Source organism: Alnus glutinosa, chromosome 1, assembly GCF_958979055.1.
Source record: "Alnus glutinosa chromosome 1, dhAlnGlut1.1, whole genome shotgun sequence".
NCBI classification, from domain to species: Eukaryota; Viridiplantae; Streptophyta; class Magnoliopsida; order Fagales; family Betulaceae; genus Alnus; species Alnus glutinosa.
In genome coordinates, this window is record NC_084886.1 from 23,493,408 (window position 1) to 23,513,591 (window position 20,184).

General features: G+C 38.2%; 1 protein-coding gene and 1 pseudogene across 3 annotated transcripts in view; one reads left to right on the forward strand and one right to left on the reverse strand.

Moving 5' to 3' along the window:
• LOC133877409 (RNA-dependent RNA polymerase 1-like) overlaps positions 1–13,681 on the forward strand; it is a 133,074-nt gene extending 119,393 nt beyond the window's left edge. For all 3 annotated transcript variants that reach the window (XM_062315696.1, XM_062315705.1, XM_062315712.1), the window contains 3 exons: positions 8,137–10,031; positions 11,027–11,177; positions 12,587–13,681. In XM_062315696.1, the coding sequence (XP_062171680.1) occupies positions 8,137–10,031; positions 11,027–11,177; positions 12,587–13,423 (2,883 nt within the window). In that variant the 3' untranslated portion in view covers positions 13,424–13,681. The remainder of the gene's footprint in view (positions 1–8,136; positions 10,032–11,026; positions 11,178–12,586) is intronic.
• Positions 13,682–14,214: 533 nt separating this feature from the next.
• LOC133857145 (probable S-adenosylmethionine-dependent methyltransferase At5g38100) lies at positions 14,215–15,931 on the reverse strand (annotated as a pseudogene).
• Between the last annotated feature and the right edge of the window lie 4,253 nt (positions 15,932–20,184).

Consider the following 20,184-nt stretch of genomic DNA (forward strand, 5'->3'; position numbering starts at 1 on the left):
AATGGAGTAGAGGACTATTTCGGTCAGTGGTAATGGGTTTCCAGAGCGTGGTATGGATGCTGAACATGGAGGAGTTGATGAATGGATTGACGTCGAATGAGAATCACTATGGGCAATATTTGGAGATACAGAGTATGGCAAGGGAGGGAGACGTAACTATGTACTCATAACAGAAGGACGAGATAGTTGTGGATGGGGGAGATGCATTTCGCAGTTGAGGAGGTTGGTGAAACATTTTGCACCGGCAGGAATTGCAGGTCAACAAAGTAGGCTTATTCAAAGGCAGCTGCGGCCGGTGGAGGACCGTTGGACTTTCGGAGAAGTGGTGGCAGGGCAGAGGGTAGAAACGGAAAGCGAGTCATTGAGCAAGGGTAGCTTGGGAAGATCATCATCCAGATTGGAAAAAAGGAGATATGTGCGCTCGGAGATCACGTTGTTCGATTATGGTTTGAGACGTTGCAGTTTGCTGAAGGAGCATTCACTGCGCAAGCATTACATGTATGGAGCATCTCGGACTGGGCTGGTTTGCATGTGAAATGGAACCGGAAGAGGGGACTAGAAAATGTGGGCCTTTTGGGTCTAAAGGTAAAGGCCGGTGTGGGGATGTTTTAATTCCACAATCCAAGTTGTGGTAGGATGAGTTGGCCCATCGTCAAAAACCAAGATTTTCGGGCCTGATCTACCTGAAGGCCTTTTGTTACAGTATGAAGAAGATAAAATAAGGGGGGATTTGGAGGGGTGCGAGCCTTTGTTACTCACCCCTGGCAGTGGATGTGGCAGATGTGCATCATCCTAGGACGTCACCTAGGTGGTTGGTTGAAAGAGTTAAGGGCTTTTATCAAGTTGTAGGGTTATCTTGTGGAGGTTATAAGGATAAAATGTTGGCATTGTTTGAGGAGATTGAAGCTACCCGAGATCAATCAATGGCAGAGTATACGACTTCTATTCCATCTACACCAGGAGCAAAAGGTCAGCGGGAATTAAATAGGTTGGCTTGGTCCCTTAAATATGAGAAGAAAGGGGTATAATCTATTAGAGGCCAAGATAGGGGAAGGGGCTCATCTCGTTTTCAATGAAGCCTAAAATCTTAATGTGGAACGTCAGAGGGCTAAATAATATTCATAAAAGGTTGAGGACTAGAGGGCTTCTAAGGGATTGGAAGTCAGATATTGTATGTTTGGTGGAGACGAAGATGGCTGTTATCTCAAAGGAGGTGGTGCAGAGTCTATGAGGTTGCCATTATGTGGATTGGTGCTATATGGGAGCAAGTGGTGCTATATTGTTTGTCGTGGTTCTGGAGGCATCAAGACGGATGCTGATTGTGGCAATGGATCAGGGTTACTTGACAAGGTTTTCAGTGGGATCCAGGGATTCTAATGCTTTAGTTTTGAATCATTTACTGTTTGTTGATGACATGCTGAATTTTTGTGGTGCGCAAGTAGAACAAATTCGACATTTGCGCTGTATCTTCTTATGCTTTAAGGCAGCTTCAAGATTGAGGATTAACTTAGGAAAATCAGAAATTGTTCCTATAGGTGATGTGGAGGATGTCGAAGGGTTGGCTCAACTCCTTGGATGTCGGGTAGTATCTTTGCCTATGATATACATGGGTTTGCCGTTGGGTGCTTCTTATAAGACCACTTCTATTTGGAATGGTGTTATTGAGAAAATGGAACGGCAGTTGACTGGATGGAAGCGGATGTATTTGTCGAAAGGTGTTCGGTTGACTCTTCTTAAAAGTACTCTTTCCAACCTTCCTACGTATTTTTTTTTTTATAAGTAATAAACTGGTCTTATTAAAAGTGTATGGCGCCCCTAAATACACCAGAAGTATATAAGAGGAAACACCTAACTAGAAAGCGAAAAACGAAACAGCCCACAAAAAGAAAGAAACCCAACAAACCCTTAACAACCAAAAGCCCTCAAACCCGAACCCTCAACTCGAAACCCACAAAGAGCTCTCAAAGCTACAAGATAAAACCCAAACAAACTCACAATAACCCAAGCCCTTAAACCCAAAACCCACAAGGAACACTCAATGCTCCAGCACCTAAGCCTTTCCTTTCCTTCACATAGAGGGCATGCTTGCACCGCCGTAGTCAATGGCGCTTTTCAAATTCAACACCTCTCTCTTCCCTTTGATCTTAAGAGAACCCTTTTTAGCCCAATGGTCATTGATGAGTGCCAAATATTGTATATTTGGACCCTTTAATTCACATTTGTTAAACCTTTAGCTTTGTTATTTTTTAATGTTTTTTGTTAGTTTTTGTATTTTGGTATTTTACAGATCATGGAGAGAAAACGGTAGTTTTAAAGTGAAAAATGCAATTTTGGAAGTCAAAATCGGATTGGACTAAATTTCAGGTTCTGCACAAGTCGTAGTATTTTGACCATAACTTTCAGCTCAAGTATCGGATTAAAGTGAAATCAATGGCGTTGGAAAGCTAATTTAAAATGCTACAAATCATTGTGAAATAGAAATTTCCTAATTCAAATGTCTGCTACGTCATAAGTGCCCGCAGTATAAGAACGCAAATTTTCTAGTTCCTAGCGGCTACAGACATTCCAAACCCTAGCACTATTTTCTCTTATTAGGGTTTTTGAGGGGTAGAGGTGCCATTTTGAAAATATGGCCCTAAACCCTAGCGTTCTTTTCTCCTATTAGGGTTTAGAAGGGTAGAGGTGCCATTTTGAAAAAATTGAGTTTAACCTAATTTTCTGTTATAAATACCCCATGTTATGCACCACTTAGAACACGAATCCCAACATTGTACATAGCAGCAGCTGGGTTCTTTAGCTTCTATTCTTTGTAAGTTTTTATTTTAATGTTCTTAATAAAATTTAGTATTTTCTTCTTAGTAATGAGTAGCTAATTTTTTTTAACTAAGGTTGAGGATGAAACCTCACCTTTGAAGACCAACAATATTTTCATGAGAGTTTACACTATCCGATTTTATTTGGTTTAATATTTTCAATGTTTTATTTCTGTTCAATTATTGAGATGATTTCTTAAATATCTATTGTGATTTCCGGATACATGTGATGATTTGAGATAAGTCTCATTTAATTGATTACTTGGATTTTTCATTTATCAAAAACATTGGATATTCATTATGTTTCGTTCTATGGATACATTTGATGATTTGGTTTAAACCGGATATCTTTTGTGATTTATGCAAAAAATGGATTCATTGAATGATTTAATTAATTTTTGAAGCATAGTAGAACATACATAGGATTTGTACGGTGAGAACTTCGGATATGTATTAACAAACATGAGAATATGTTGTTGTGATTTGGTAGGTGTGGATTCTAAAACCTTAGTACATTTTTTTTTGTTTTATTTTATTTTAATTTTCTTTTATTCACAAAACCCCCAAAATTCGGAACTAGGTTAAAATAAAATTAGTTTAAATAGAAATTAATTTTCGCAACACAATTCCCTGTGGATACGATCTTGCACTTGCACATACACTATATTGCAAACGATTCGTGCGCTTGCGAGTATTAAAATTTGCACATCAGTCATCTCCAACCCCATCCGACACCCAATCCAAGGACATGTCGGGATGACATACACCCAAGGGGTAAAAAAATCTCCCCAGACAAGCCAACCCCACCCGGCCACTTATGAGATTGAGTCAAGCCATCCAACCCGAAATTCGCCCCCTTTCCAATGATAGGAGAAGCGCAGCCACTGAAAGGGGAGGGAGCACTTGGGATAAGGAATCCTCGCCTGAGAATAGATGGAGGAGACTTACCGACCACTCCCCCACCTGGCTTTGGCAAGGATTGGACCACGGTCCTGCCCCTAGACTTACAAGATCATTGCTAAAGTTCTTGCTAATAGACTCCAAATGGTGGTGGCGAATATTATTTCGAATCCCCAAAATGCTTTTGTGAAAGGAAGGCAAATTCTTGATTCTGTTCTTATAGCGAATAAGTGTTTGGATAGCCGCATCAAATCAGGTGAGCCTGGGTTGCTCTGTAAACTGGATATTGAGAAGGCTTATGACCATGTTAACTGGGACTTCTTATTGTATATGTTGAGAAGATGTGGCTTTGGGGAGAGATGGTGTTCTTGGATAGCGCATTGTATTTCATCAGTGCGTTTCTCGGTTTTGGTGAACGGCACCCCTTCTGGTTTTTTTAGCAGCTCTCGTGGTATTAGACAAGGTGATCCTCTGTCGCCTCTTTTGTTCGTCATTGTGATGGAGGCTTTTAGTAAGCTGTTCTCTATTTCTGTTCAAAGGGGCTTTCTCTCTGGCTTCTCTGTGGGCTCTAGAAGCAATGGAGTGATTAATGTTTCTCACCTTTTATTTGCAGACGATACATTAGTTTTCTGCGGGGCTAGTCCTGATCATCTTCTCTATCTTCGTATGTTATTACTGTCCTTTGAAGCTGTTTCAGGTTTGAAGATTAATTTGGATAAGTCAGTTTTGGTTCCTGTAGGTATTGTGGATAATATGGATGATCTTGCTGGCATTTTGGGCTGTGGAGTCTCTTCTCTTCCTTTAAAGTATCTTGGTCTTCCATTGGGAGCTCCTTTTAAGACTAAGTCTAGCTGGGATGAGGTAGTTGGGAAGATTGAGAGACGACTGGCTAGCTGGAAGCGGTTGTATTTGTCGAAGGGTGGCAGAGTAACCCTGATAAAAAGCACTCTCTCTAATCTTCCTACGTACTTCCTATCTCTACTCCCTATTCCTTCCAGTGTTGCTAGTCGTATAGAGAAGTTGTATCGAGATTTCTTGTGGGGTGGCATAGGTGAAGAATTTAAATTTCATCTGGTTAATTGGTCCAAGGTTTATTCCCCTATTTCAAGTGGTGGTTTGGGCATCAGGAATTTGAGGCATTTCAATAAGGCTCTCTTAGGGAAGTGGCTGTGGCGCTATGTCCATGAGAGAGAGGCTTGGTGAAAATCTGTTGTGGGTGCAAAGTATGGATCTACTCGGGATGGTTGGTGTTCTTTAGATCCCACTGGGTCTCACGGAGTGGGGCTTTGGAAGAATATTAGGAAGGGATGGAGTTCGTTTTGCAACCATACCAGACTCATGTTGGGAAATGGATCTAGGATCCGTTTTTGGGATGATGTGTGGTGTGGTGAGGTGCTTCTTAAGGAAGCTTTCCCAGTTTTGTATGACATTGCGCGTGACAAGGATGCTCTTGTAGCAGACCATTTGGTTGTGATGAGTGGGTCTTATCAGTGGGATGTTAGCTTTTTCCGAGCGGCCCACGACTAGGAGGTGGATGTTTTGGCCTCATTTTTCTCTTTGTTGTACTCATCCAGAGTGAATTATGATGGGGAGGATAAGCTATGGTGGTCTCCTTCTCACAAAGGGAAATTTGATGTTAGATCTTTCTATAAGGCTCTTGCTTGCAAAGAGGCTATTCATTTTCCTTGGAAAAGTATCTGGCGGACCAAGGTTCCTTTGAAAGTGGCTTTCTTTGCTTGGACGGCAACGCATAGGAAGATCCTTACTTTGGACAATCTCAGGAAGAAGCGGGTCATAGTGATTGATAGATGTTGCATGTGCAAAATGAATGGGGAGTCAGTGGATCACCTTCTTCTCCATTGTGAGGTAGTACACGCTCTGTGGAACGCCATCTTTAGTCGCTTCAGTCTGTCTTGGGTTATGCCTCTTCGGGTGGTAGATTTATTCGCTTGCTGGAGGACGGGTAGTTGCTCCCGGAGTGCTGTCGTGTGGAAGATGGTCCCTTGTTGCCTTATGTGGTGCTTATGGAGGGAACGCAATGATAGGCAGTTTGAGGACAAAGAAAGAACCATTGAGGATCTCATTTCATTTTTCTTTCATTCTTTGTACTCTTGGTCGGCTGCGTTCCTCGCACCTTTAACGTTTAGTTTTAATGATTTCCTTGTATTGTTTTCTACTTCCTCTTAGATGCCTTTTTTGTATACTTCCTGTGTACTTGATTGCGCTTTGCGCTTTTTAATGATATTTCTCTTACTTATCAAAAAAAAAAAAAGAAATATCACAAACTTTGCTTCTTGTTGTTCCCTATTTCAGTGGGCGTGGCTAATCGACTTGATAAACTTCAAAGGGATTTTTTATGGGGTGGCATTGGAGATGAGGCAAAATTCTATTTAGTGAATTGGAACAGGATCTATACTCCATTAAAATTAGGTGGGTTGGGAGTTTATAACTTCATCTAGTTTAATCGAGCTCTTATAGGAAAATGGTTGTGGAGATATGGTAGGGAGAGAGGCATTATAAGGAATGGTGATTGAAGTCAAATTTGACAGTCTAAAGGGTGGGTGGTGTTCTAAAGAGGTATTGCGTACTTTTGGAGTGGGTGTGTGGAAACATATTAGATGGGGGTGGGATAAGTTTCGTAACATTTTTCGTTTTGATGTTGGGGTTGGGTCACATGTAAACTTCTGGCATGATTTGTGGTGTGGGGATAGATCTTTGAAGCAATGTTTTTCAGTTTTGTTTAGTATTGTGAGGAATAAAGATGCGAGGCTGGCAGATAATTTGGTTCAAAATGGAGTTACTCAGTGGAATGTCATTTTTATGCGTCCAGTCCAGGATTGGGAGATGGAGATGGTACTTTCTTTCTTCGCTCGGCTTTATTCTACTTCGATTCAACATGGAGAGGATGATAGGTTAGTTTGGAGCCTCTCCAAAAGGGGTCTATTTGAAGTGAAGTCCTTTTATGAAGTGTTAAATAGAAAAAGATGGCCCTTCATTTCCTTGGAAGAGTATCTGGTGTGTTAAGGATCCGGCGAGGGTGGCTTTCTTTGTATGGACAATAGCGTTAGGTAAAATTTTGACACATGACAATCTGTGAACGTGGTGATTGAGTGGTGCTTTATGTGTAAAAAGAGTAGGGAGTCCATTAAACATTTGCTACTTCATTGCGAAGTTGCTCATAATTTATAGAGTTACATTCTAACTTTATTTGGGGTATAGTGAGTTATGCCACGAAGGGTGCTGGAATTGTTGACTAGCTAGGGTGCTTCGTTTGGGTGTGGTCTAGCTATGGATGTTTGGCGGTTAGTTACATTGTGTTTAATGTGGTGTCTTTGGCGGGAGCAGAATGCGCGGCACTTTGAATATGTACTGACATCGATGTTGGAGTTACGGAAGCGTTTGCTTAATACGATATATATTTGGATAGCGATTCATCATAGCTTGAGTGTTTTTACTTATGCAGATCTTTTAAATTTATTTTCTGTTCGTTCTTATTAGGGATTCTATTATATACTTCCTGTATACTAGGGTTGTATCCCTCTGCGCTTTATTAATGAATTGACATTACTTATATAAAAAAATAAAATAAAATAAAAAAGATATTTATTGGCAGGCCCATCTGCATCTCCAACTCTAAATTCCTGAGGGGGTTCACATTTTTTGGTAATGTGCTATAGCCAGTAGGTGTAGTCCCTACTCTTTGGCGAGAGAGAGATCCTTTTCTTTTTCTTGTTTTCCCTCTTCATTGTCCAAAGAAAATGTTCAAATCTATACTTTTCACGCTCATGAAAAAATACTTGGTTTTGATGAATTTCAAAATAACGATATATGGAATACTTTAAAGAAATTTTAATGAGGCACTTCTTTTAGAGACAGCTAATAGGTATTTATCACAAGTAAATTTGAGAATACATTCTATTTTGGAGTTGTCAATGCTTGTCTTGGCTGAAGTTACTAGGAGGGGACCTTGTTGGCAAGGTATAAGCTTAAATTGCTCTTTCTATCTTCTTCATTTTCATTATTGTTCTTAGTTTAGCCTATCTTCTTTTATCATCTAACCCTTATAAATAAAATCGGAAATTCTAACTTCATTTTTCAATCTTCTCTGCTAAGAAGTTGTAGTTATTCCTGATAAACCTTATCAGTTCTTGTGATGCATATATAAATTGAATGATTTATGCAAAATAATTTTAAAGCAGTTATTTATCTTATGCAACATTTTTTAATAAAAAGGCATTACTGTCTCTAGTACTAAAGGCAACTGCTTAATTAGCATAGTTTTGATCTATATATTGATGCTTCCTCCCTTTGTTGCAAGGCGGAGGTTGAGGTTGTGGGTTCATGTACCACCGAGTGCGTGTGTAACTTACCAATAAAAAAAAAATGATTCTTACTGTGTATGTTCTTTTTTTTGAAATGTTAGTTACTCGGAGCTCCTCGGATCTATGAGAAACATTCACACTCTTCAGGACATGTATCTGAAGATCTGTTACTCAATTTTTTCAAGGATAGCTCTGATGAACAATGGATCCGGGCAATTGATTTTACTCCATCATACTGTATTGGGCAGTCTTCTGGTCTATGTTTGGAGCTTCCTTATGGTCTCCAACTTCCAAATTTTCAGGAAAACTTTGCATATTATAAAGAAAGTGAAGGAAGATATGTTTTGGAAAGTGGTTCTACTTTTTCTTGCAATCTGGATCTAGTTCCTGTTGTTGGTCCTCCTCCCGGTATTGATTTACCTTATGACATCTTGTTCAGAATTAACATGTTGGTTCAGAATGGCTATCTTGCTGGGCCAACACTTGATAATACTTTTTATCGCTTGGTTGATCCCTGTAAGTTTGGCATTGCCCATATAGAGCATGCCCTTGAGAAACTCTATCATTTAAAAGAATGTTGCTATGAGCCATCGAGGTGGCTCCAAGAACAGTACATAAAGTACCGCACATCAAGACATCCTCCAAAGCCGCCTGCTATATCCCTAGACTCCGGGTTGGTGTATGTACACAGGGTTCAGATAACACCTTCTAAAGTGTACTTCTGTGGTCCAGAAATTAATGTATCAAACCGTGTACTGCGTCATTTTTCTGAACGTATTGATAATTTTCTTCGTGTCTCATTTGTTGATGAGGAGTTGGATAAATTGTTTTCAACAGATTTATCTCCACGTACGTCTTCTGCGAACGAGGATAAGAGAACTGGAATATACAAAAGGATTCTGTCAATTCTTAGAAATGGCATAGTTATCGCTGGTAAGAAGTTTGAAACTCTTGCGTTCTCATCAAGTCAGTTGCGGGATAATTCTATATGGATGTTTGCTTCAAGAGATAGACTAACTGCTGCTTATATAAGAGAGTGGATGGGCGATTTTAGTTCGATTAAAAATGTGGCAAAATATGCTGCCAGACTGGGTCAATCCTTCGGTTCATCCACAGAAACTCTTAGTGTTGATAGGGATGAAATGGAAATTATTCCTGATATAGAGGTTGAGCGGGGTGGAGTCGAGTATGTCTTCTCTGATGGAATTGGGAAAATATCTGCTGAATTTGCCCGGAAAGTGGCTTTAAAATGTGGCTGTAAAGGAACCAATCCGTCTGCCTTTCAGATCCGATACGGTGGGTATAAAGGTGTTGTAGCTGTTGATCCAACCTCATTAAAGAAATTATCATTAAGGAAGAGCATGTCCAAGTATGAATCAGGAAACACAAAACTCGATGTCTTGGCATTTAGCAAGTTTCAGCCTTGTTATCTGAATCGCCAGTTGATCAGTCTTTTGTCTACCCTTGGTGTTAACGATCATGTTTTTGAGGCTAAACAAAGACAAGCTGTAGAACAACTGGATGCTATACTAACAGATCCATTAAAGGCACAGGAGGCTCTTGATATGATGTCCCCGGGAGAGAATACCAACATTCTGAAGGAAATGCTCATGTGTGGTTATAAGCCGGATGCTGAACCATTTCTTTCTATGATGCTGCAGACGTTCCGAGCATCAAAGTTGTTGGAATTGCGGATTAAAACAAGGATTTTTATTCCAGATGGAAGAGCAATGATGGGATGTCTGGATGAAACCAGAACCTTGGAATATGGTCAGGTATTTGTGCAATTTTCTGGCACTAAACATCAGGAGTTCTACAATGATTCCATCATGTACAGTGGCACTGGATCAAATCAGCGTTTTGTTGTTGAGGGGAAGGTAGTAGTTGCCAAAAACCCCTGCTTGCATCCAGGGGATGTGCGTGTTTTAAGGGCTGTTGATGTGACTGCTTTGCACCATTTGGTGGATTGTGTTGTTTTCCCTCAAAGAGGATCTAGGTAAATTTATCTCTTAGTACTTCTGCGACATTATATCAGTAAATTATGTTTGTCTACCATACATTAGAGCCCTAGTTTGAATTTAAAGTTGAATTGCAGAATTTTATCGTAGTTGGAATTGTAGGACAGAAACTTTAAGTTTCTTCTCTCATCTTTGTTTATGAGCTAGGTTCTAACCATTGGCTGCAAGAATTTATTGTCTGGAGATGACATTCTATGACTCTTAACTGCAGCTGGTAAATTTACATGAATTCCTTTAAATTTTAATAGTTGAGTACTTGAGGCTGGTCATATCTCTTTATTTCCTGTGAAGTATGCTTGTTATTTATTAAAACATGATATGCCATGGTATCTGTTTCGGATATGAACCACTGGCTGCCAGAATTCATTCTTAATATAAATTCTGTGACTTGACTGCAGTGGATAAATTTACAGAGTCCTTTAATTTTTAATCGTTGAGTACAATGAGACTGGTCATATCTCTTTTATTTTTCTGTCAAGTTTGCTTCTCGTTTGTTAAAACATGATATGACAGGGTATGGGTTTGGGATATTTGCCTATGAAAGTTTCCAACAAATGAAAGAACAACATATCTTGCATTCAATGATGTTTGTAGCTACCTTATGTTGTTTCTTACAAGAAATTGAAGAACTGTGCTACATAAAAAATTCTCTTTCCCTTGAAGTCCCAAAATTGGGGTTTAGATAAATTTGACAATTTCACATTAAAACCAATTTGTGCATTTATATCAATGTAATATGACACCTAGGGATTTCGTTCAGTGAAAGATAATGGTCCTTATCTTGTTTATGCAAAAGATCAGATATGATTTTCTTTCTCTATGGAAGCAATAATTGATTTTTATGTGGAGTGTAGTTTGTTCTTTTATAAAGTATAACCTGAAGTGCTGCTTTTACTTGATTGCTGTGTATTATTCACAATATTTTTCATCTAAACCTCGATTACTGATATCAAAATTCTATTTGAAATCTAAGACCTCATCCAAATGAGTGTTCTGGTAGTGATTTGGATGGAGATATTTACTTTGTCTGTTGGGATCCTGAACTGATTCCACCTCGGCAAGTTCAACCAATGGATTACCTCCCAGCACCAAGTATCCAGTTGGATCATGATGTTACCATTGAGGTATTACTCTCTTTAATATATTGTCATGTTCAAGTAATTTTTGGGAACTTTCTTTTAAAAGAAATGTACATTCTAGGTTCTATTCTGTTCTTTTGGTAAGCCCCTTGGTTCTTATTTTGTTTGCAATGAAGATGATCTTTAATGTTACATTTCATTAGTCATGATCTCTATCTCTCCTTGTGTGGATTGATGACATTATAATATTTGTGAAGATTACATTTAAAGTCTTTTCTGACATTATGTGCCTTGTAGTTACTATAGTGTCAGTTCTTACTGAACACATTCAAATGGATGGTGAAAAATGATTAAGGTGCATATTGGATGGTTTTCAATCAGTTCTTTCTAGTGGACACATTGGAATGGATTAATAGCAAATGATTAATGTTGCCTATGGAACTTATTTCTTATTGATTGTTGTTTCACTTTTGAAGACATTTAGGAATAGATTTTGGAGAGAGTGAGTTTATCACTTCAAAATGCCGTATCATGATTCTTTCATTGCCCCAAATCTCGAGTCTTTTAGAACTAATTTTCTGTAAATAGAAACTATATATTGAACTCATGGGCATGATCTAGTAGAGAGGTAGAGCCCTTGTGAGAAGCGTGTATTAACGTTCGAGATTGAAAAGAAGGAAAAGAAAATATTGGTCTATTCCAGACGCTAGTGCTAAGTAGAGGATTTGCTTATCATGAGCAGCATGTCCCAGATATAACTCCTAGAAAAAAAGGGAACAACAAAAAAACAAAAAGAAGAAAATAAGCATGATATCAAATAACAACTTAGAATCTGTGGCCAAGAAACCAGCTTAGGTGTTACACCAAACTAAATGACCAGATGATATGCAATATATATAGGCAACCGAGCATGGAAAGGCGGCATATTTTTACACTTTGGTTAACATGTTGGTTTATTGAGTGCCTTTCTAATTTCCAGTGATTTCCTTTCGTGGTGATCCAAGGATTGAAGGCACGTCAAAGCATGGGTGGGGTCTTGGGTTCGGTTTTCTCCATGGGCTCTCCCTTGTTCCTGGAAAGAAATATCTTTTATGGTCTCTTGTCTACCCAGTGGAGAGTTTGTTACTTTGTTTTGCTTTTAAAGGTCATCTAAAAGGGGAACTACTTGACATTGTATTAGGGTTGTGGTCATATATAAGCCTAATTTCAATTGTAGTATAAAATGATAGTAAATTTGATTAGCTGACTATGTCGCATCTTAAACTGTTCATCATTTAACAGATTGAAATTCCGTGAAAATCCTTCAAAGCATTGAATTGATGAGTTGCATTCCTGTACATATCATAATATAGCTGTAAATGTCATTCAAATTTCAGCTTCAGTTCAATTTTCTTTTAACCCTCACACATTGCGACTTATTATGATATAAGAGATGTTCATTTCTTCTGCTCCAGGAAGTCGAGGAGTATTTTGTTAACTACATAGTCAACGACAGCTTAGGAATTATTGCCAATGCCCACACTGTTCATGCTGATAGAGAGCTTCAAAAAGCAATGAGTAGCCCATGTATAGAGCTTGCAAAGCTATTCTCAATCGCTGTCGACTTTCCAAAAACTGGCATACCAGCTGAAATACCACAAAAGCTTCATGTCAAAGAATATCCTGATTTCATGGAGAAGCCAGACAAACCCACCTATGAGTCATACAATGTGATTGGAAAGCTTTTCCGGGAGGTGAAAGACATTGCACCGAATACTAATTCTTCTATGTCCTTCACTAAGGAAAGGGCAAGGCGGTCATATGACCCTGACATGGAAGTTGATGGCTTTGAGGATTTCATCGACGACGCTTTCTTTTACAAAAGCAATTACGATTACAAGTTGGGGAACTTGATGGACTATTATGGCATCAAAACTGAGGCTGAAATAATGAGTGGGAATATTATGAGAATGGCCAAGTCTTTCACCAAGAGAAGAGATGCAGAAGCAATTACTGTGGCTGTCAGGTCCTTGAGAAAGGCAGCTAGAGCCTGGTTCAATGAGAAGGGAAGTGGATTAGATTCTGGAGCTGATGATGTATATGCCAAAGCCTCAGCTTGGTACTATGTTACATATCATCACACTTACTGGGGTTGCTACAATGAAGGTATGAGTCGAGATCATTTTCTTAGCTTTCCATGGTGTGTTTATGACAAGCTGGTCCACATTAAGAAGGATAAAGCAAGTATTAGAAGGGCTCTACACCTATCTTCTCTGGAGCACCAATTCAGTCATGGATTGCGTTTGAGCTGAGAAATCCGCATTTTGTTGTCACCTTTGAAACTGTTTTTGATTATCTCTGTAGCTTGCTTACTTCTTTTTTTCCCTCAAAACCCAAGTATGTGTATGTGAATAGGAAGTGCAGACTTTAACTGAAGTACGTAATATTTGCTTCTTTTATTGGTGGTGCATATTCCATCAGGTCAGTCAGGTGTAAAAGGTTTAAGCTGATGACGGGACTCAAAGTTAATCATTTTGCTATGTAGATCTATAGTTTCTTCTTTTTCTTGAGGTTCTGTGACTGGCAGAATTGGTTTTTATGCTGTCAATCTGCATCTTTAAAAACACAAGTTCAAATGATACATTTTTTATGATTTGGTTTAAAATCTCACTTTTGGTATGCAAAAGTACTACGTGTAGATTATGAGCACAAAATGGTCATCACCCTTGCTTAAGAGTACAAATGTGCCAGCATGTTTCTAAATTTCTCAAATTTGTCATTTGAACTCAAACTTGAAACAAGCATGCACTCTATGGCCCATTGATAATGGGGAAATGCTAAAGATGAGACTTTCATCCCCCCCTTGTCACCCTCTTTTCCTTAAAAAAATTGGTTTTTATTAAAAAGTTGTCTCTGATGTCACATCAGAGACAACTTTTTAACAAAAATCAATTTTTTTATTATAAAAATGTGATAAGGGGAGGATGTGTAGAGGCTCTCTTGATAATGTTTGAACTAACAGGGGTATGAATTGAATTGGAATTCACGTTGCTTGACATGTCTTTGAAACAAAAACTAAAGTGATTGAATTAAAATTCACCTGAATTTGACTTAATAAGATTAGCATCTTATGGTTTAAGTTTCTTTTGAGATTAACATAACTGGCATTGCAAAAAGAAAAAACACAAGCAAATTATGTCTGCTTCAATGGACGAAACATCATAGGCATTTTAAAGCAACAAAGATTTGAGTTATTTCTTTGGATGAAGACTCCAGCAAGGCGGAAAACTCTTCAGTTTTTTAATGGAATCGATGAAACAGTTGATCGATAATCTTAGCTCCAAAATGTTTGCTGATTATGCCCTCCAGGCCAGCTCTCAAGTGCATCGTGCATGTCTGCCCACTGACTGGGCCATCAATGCTTGACAGAGTGTTTGTCATCTCCATTCTCTCGATGCTGAAAAACCCATTTCTTTTCACAAGCTCTATCATCTCCTTGGGCGAGGGAGCATACAAAAGCAAGTTAAAGGAGTCCACCTAAGCTTCACTTATTAATCCCTGCAACAACAACCAAACCAAAAAAAAAAAAATGGAAAGGGCAAGGCGAATAATCAAATAATGAAATGGATTTTATTTCAATATAATTTTGGATATTTTTAAGGTTCAATATATAAATTTAGTTGCATTGAAGTGTTTCACTTAAAAAGCTCCTAATGCAAAAAAGTAATACCTCCTTGGCCATATTCATCAGGCTGAACCCCAGGAGATTAAACATGAAACCCCATGGTGCACTAGAATGAGGGATCCCATTTGGGGTGGCTGGCATGAGAAGCATCACCAGTCCACCCATACCTCTTTAGCTCTAGCATCTAAAAACATTGTCATGTCCTCAGCAAATCGGGCTGCATAGGCATGAGCTAATTCATCCGGGACACTTATGCAGTGAACCCTCCCCTTATTCCATGATGCAGACTTCTTGTACAGCAACTCTTTTGGCACCTTGGACAGCCATTAGGTGCATAAGATGAATGCACAAAGTGCAGGGAGGATTCCGGGAATAACCAGCCGTGGACAGACCCCGGCACGCCAGCTGCAAAGTATGGCCTCTTGGGTGGGAGAGAGGCAAAGAGGGTGTTGAAATCATTGGAGACATGGTCATTGAAAAACACTTGGAATTCGGATAATTGGTATTTGTGTTAATCAGCATCTATTATCTTCTGCACCACAATCCAAGTGTTTAGTCCAACTGAACATCCCAAATCTGCAATTCGAAATGTGCAATCTAAAGTAACATCAAGCTTCTCTGCATTGTATCACCCATTATTGCCTTGACATTATTTGTAGCTGCTCTATGTACATAAGTTAAGGTTTTTCTCTTCTCAGAGTTTTCACTTCGTCAACAAATATTTTGTCTCTTTTATTTTTCGCATTTAACATATTTTGTTCCACATGAACACACATTTGGTATTTAGAAGTCAAATATTTATTTTTCAGGATATGTTGCTGAAATTATTGTGTCTGAAATCTTCAGCTATATCTGGTTCTGAAATTGTTTTGTATTTTGTGTCTTGAATCAGTATGTGTTTTGCATCGTCTCTCTTCTCCTCTTCTGCATTCTTGAAATTTTCTAGGTTTTCTTCCTTCACAGTGGTCTGGATTTGCTCCTTGGTTGCTTCTTCAATTTCTTCACCAGAATCTTCTTCTAACTTGTCGATTGCATCACATTTTTGTTCCTCTGATTCTTGTCTGAATCGAAGGTGAATGAGTCGCACAAAATTCTCCCAATCAGCATCCATTGTAAAAACTCCACCTCGTTCCATTGTTACTAACCAATTGAGAGCCTCACCTTCCATGTGATATGAGGCGAACATGTATTTGTGAAGATCGTTGGGAGTATTATAATAGATGAAACATTGCTGAAGCTGGAACATCCAAACCAAAAGGTTCTTTCCGTCAAAATTGTGAAGATCCATGAATCTAGGGCTTTGAAATGAACAAAATCAAAAATCAGTGGATCTAGGCTCTGATACCACTTGTATCCAACGCCACCTATGCTTAAGGACAACAAAATCCACTGCATCCTCCGTCGTGTACTGAGGCACAGAACTCACAGTGTGAATTGAAGCCTTCAGACGTCGATGCAGTGCCTCCCAGTCCAAAATCGCAGCCCGTTGCAGATTATGCATCCCCGAGTGAGTGTGTCGAAGCTTGAAATTCAAAATTGACCTTGCATCACACATGTTCTTTGCATACCGATCTAGAATTTGATAATCCAGCCCCCTCCGATCTGGAAATATCTGCACCTCGAGAATTTCAGTAATTCGTGGAGGAATTACGTCGAACAGATGGTAGGCGTCGTCAACCGGCTCTGCAGCAGGAAGTAGAGTGTTTATTGCGTGATCCATAGCTTCCGCCGGATCTGGTTTTGGAAGTAGTGTGTTTATTTCCTCTTCAATCAGATCTGATTTGGCTTCATCTACTCTCATCTCATCGTCTTCATCATTGGATTCTTTGAGGATTTCTTCAACGGTGTCCGAGTAGCACTGTGAGAGAGTGACCCGCACTCTTCCTTCTTCTTCATTCTCTTTTCTTCTTCTTTTCCTATTTCTTCTTTTCTTCCTTAGTCTTCTTTCTTATCCTCCTTTCCTCTTCTGTCCGATACACGACGAGAGCCACAGAGAGAGCGGGAGATCGAGTGATTGAGAGAGTGAGTCCGGGAGAGAGAGAGATGCTGGCGGAGAGGGAGAGTGAACCCGAGAAACCCAGGGACCCGTGAGCTGAACCCATCTGACCCGTGAACCCAGAGGAGCCGATCGTCAGTGGGTCGTCGCCGTGAAACCAGGTAAGGCGATTTTCGAGAAGTATTCCGGCGAATCTCTCTCTGTGTTTGAACAGAGAATTTCAAGGTAATCTCTTGTGTTTTATTTTGATAAAATCTAGAGTATAGCGGATTAATGATTTTTGGGTTTCCTCTGTCAACCGGCCGATTGAGTGTGTGTCTTGGCCGGTTTTTGTGGGTTCCGGCCGTGTGTGTGGGGTTTGAGTTTGATTGTGGGTGATTTTAAATGGGTTTATCTTGGGTTGTGATGTTCTGCAAATTGGTTTTCTGGTTGGGTTTTGATGTTCTGGGCGAGCTCTGTTTCGGGTGTGTGATTTTGGGTTAAAGATTTGAAGTTAGCCGTGTGTGGTGGTTTGGCCGTGTAGTGTATTTGATGGGTGCTTTGATCGGCCATGGGTGGTTTTGAATCTTTTGATTGTGTGGTTGTGAATTTGGGTAGTACCCGTATATGTCGGCAGTGGACATGGTAGACTGTAGTGGTGATTTGGTGTTTTGTTTTGCCATGTGGTGTTTCGGCCAGTGGGGGTTTGTGCTTTGCTCTAGATCAGTTGTGTGTTTGTCGGTTGTACCGACTATGTGTGTGTGTTGTTTTAGTTGAGAGGTTTTGAAAACAAAGTGTGATATTTTGATTAGATTCTATCGTTGATGGATATTATGTAAACGGATTTGGGTATTTTAAATAGTTTTGGGAGAGATTGGGTTGTTTTCTCTAGGGGTATTTGTAAATGACTACATGAATTTTGGTGATTGTTTTGATAGTGTATTTTATAGATTATGATTGGAATGATTTTTATGTTTAAGGGAAAAATGATTTTAAGTCTTAAAAATGTTATAAGAAATGATATGAGTTTTTAATGATTTATGGAAAATATACATATAGGTGTTATTGTTGAAAATTATTATTAAGACTAAAACATATTATGTTAAGTGTTTATAGTTAATAAATGATTTTTCAAAGAAAAACTATATTTGTGCCTATTTAACTAAAATTAATATTTATGAGTGATGATATTAAAATCCTATGTCCGTAAATGCATTTATTGCAGATGACGAACTAAGAGACTGCAAAAAGAACTGTGCTTATTTCTTACTCATTGGGGATGATACGTAGTGTCTTTCTTTAACGCTATGATTTCTGTTTTATTTAATAGTATGCAAGTTGTTTGGAGCATTGCATGTGTTAGAGTTATAATTAAGTTAGGAATAAAAAGACTAGAGGTTTAAGCACCAAAGCGTTGGTGAATTGGTTAGACCAACGGGTAAACTGAAGTTTAGGTACTAAGGCGTTAAGAAATTGACTAGACCAACAGATAAACCAAAAGTTTACACAAACATATGCAAATTACCGTCAGTCAAGTCAGGTGATGATATCGGTGCAAAAGAAACAAAGGGGAGAAAAATACAGTGATGTAATGATTTTTTTTGTTTTAAAGAAAGATGAAATGTATAGTCTTGGAGGAAATTGCTTGGAATACTACAATTCCTTAAAAACTCAAGTGATGGTATAGTAAACAAAAAAAATAAAGCACTAAAATTTGACACAACTTTAATTATTTAGTCATTTGTGTAATAAATGCCACGTGAATTACCACAACAATTTATAAAGAACTTTTAATAGAAGTTATATACCTAACAATACTCATTTGTTTGATAAAACTTTTTAGAAAGTGTATTATGTTTTTTTGGTTGTAATGTGACATAAATGTAAAAATGGTTTTTGAATATTTTGAGTTGTTAATAATTTTTTTGTTTTTGCTAAAAAGTGGAAAGCTTTTCTAAATAGTGTTGCCAACTGAGCCTAGACTATCTTTTAAATGACGTAGTAGGAGCCATAACATGATTGATCAAAATTTTCTTACACTTAGTTTGGACCCCGCAAAGTTAATTGTTGTTTATATTCAAGTCACCGCATTGAAACAATTTTATAAAATTAAATTGTAATTTTTTGATAGATTGTCGGGAATATATTGTAAATTAGATGTTAATTTGAGAGAGATACATGTGTGTGTATATATATACATATATTTATTTATTTATTTATAATCTTTTTTTAATTTTTAAGTAATAAATTAGTCCCTAAAATTGTTTTGTGTTTTGAAATAAGTAAGAAAGCGTGTAGTGGTCCTAGCGGATAGCTCCTCCAAATTCTTGGAGAACAATTTTTTTTTTTTTTTTACCCTTTTCCCCTCTTTCTCTCATTTGTGGGTCCCAAAATACTCCCTGTCTTTTCCAACTTTTGGGAAAAACATTTATGCTCGACCATAGCATGTTTAAGAACATTCAAAGCAGCTTTTTTAATTATTTTTTCTAAATATAAGGAATAAAGCTATGTTTTGTTTCCTGTACAAAAATATTATACAGCATCCCTTAATTTTTTCTTATATCATTAAAATAATGATTAAATACATTTTTAGTTTTTTGGTACCTGAGTTTCAATTCGCATCACATATGGTACTTTCGTTTTGGAAAAAGATTAAATTAATACATTAGTCAAGTTTTCCGTCCAAAAACTAATGGTTCACCAGGTGTCAACCCTCAGGGTTGACATGTGTTTTAGTATAAAAAAAATATTTAAAAATTAATTAAAAAATATTAAAAACTTAAAAAAAAATTGAACAAAAAAAAGAAAAAAAAGAGGGGTGGCTGAGCCACCCTTGGCCACCATGGGGGTGGCCGGTCATAGGGTGGTTCGGCCACCCCATGGCAAAAAAAAAAAAAAAAAAAAAATTGTTCAAGGGTTCTGGCCCTTACATGAGCCACAAGGGTAGTTCGGCCACCCCCAGACCGCCCGCCACCCCATGGGCAAACCCTCTAAAAACATTTTGATGGGTTTTGGTCCTTGGGAGTGGCCAAATCACCCTTCATGGGATAGTTTGGCCACCCCAGACCGGCCAAGGGGGTGGCTCCTTTTTTTTCTTTTTCTTTTTCTTCTTCTCAAATTATTTTTTTTTAAATTGTATTATTTTATTATTTTATGTGGGTGATTACATGTCGCAATGGATATGTATTGTGTTCCTAGTGGTGTTAAGTGATAGTGACGTAACAGACCTTTAGTTTTTGGATGAAAAATTTAACTGAGGTACTAATTTGTTCTTTTTTCAAAACAGAAGTATTAACTATAATGCAAATTGAAACTCACGTAATAAAAAATAAAATTTTCAAAACTAGGGCATTAAAAATGTATTTATCCCTTAAAATATTAACTTTTACTTTTTCTTTTTGGTTTTTTATTCA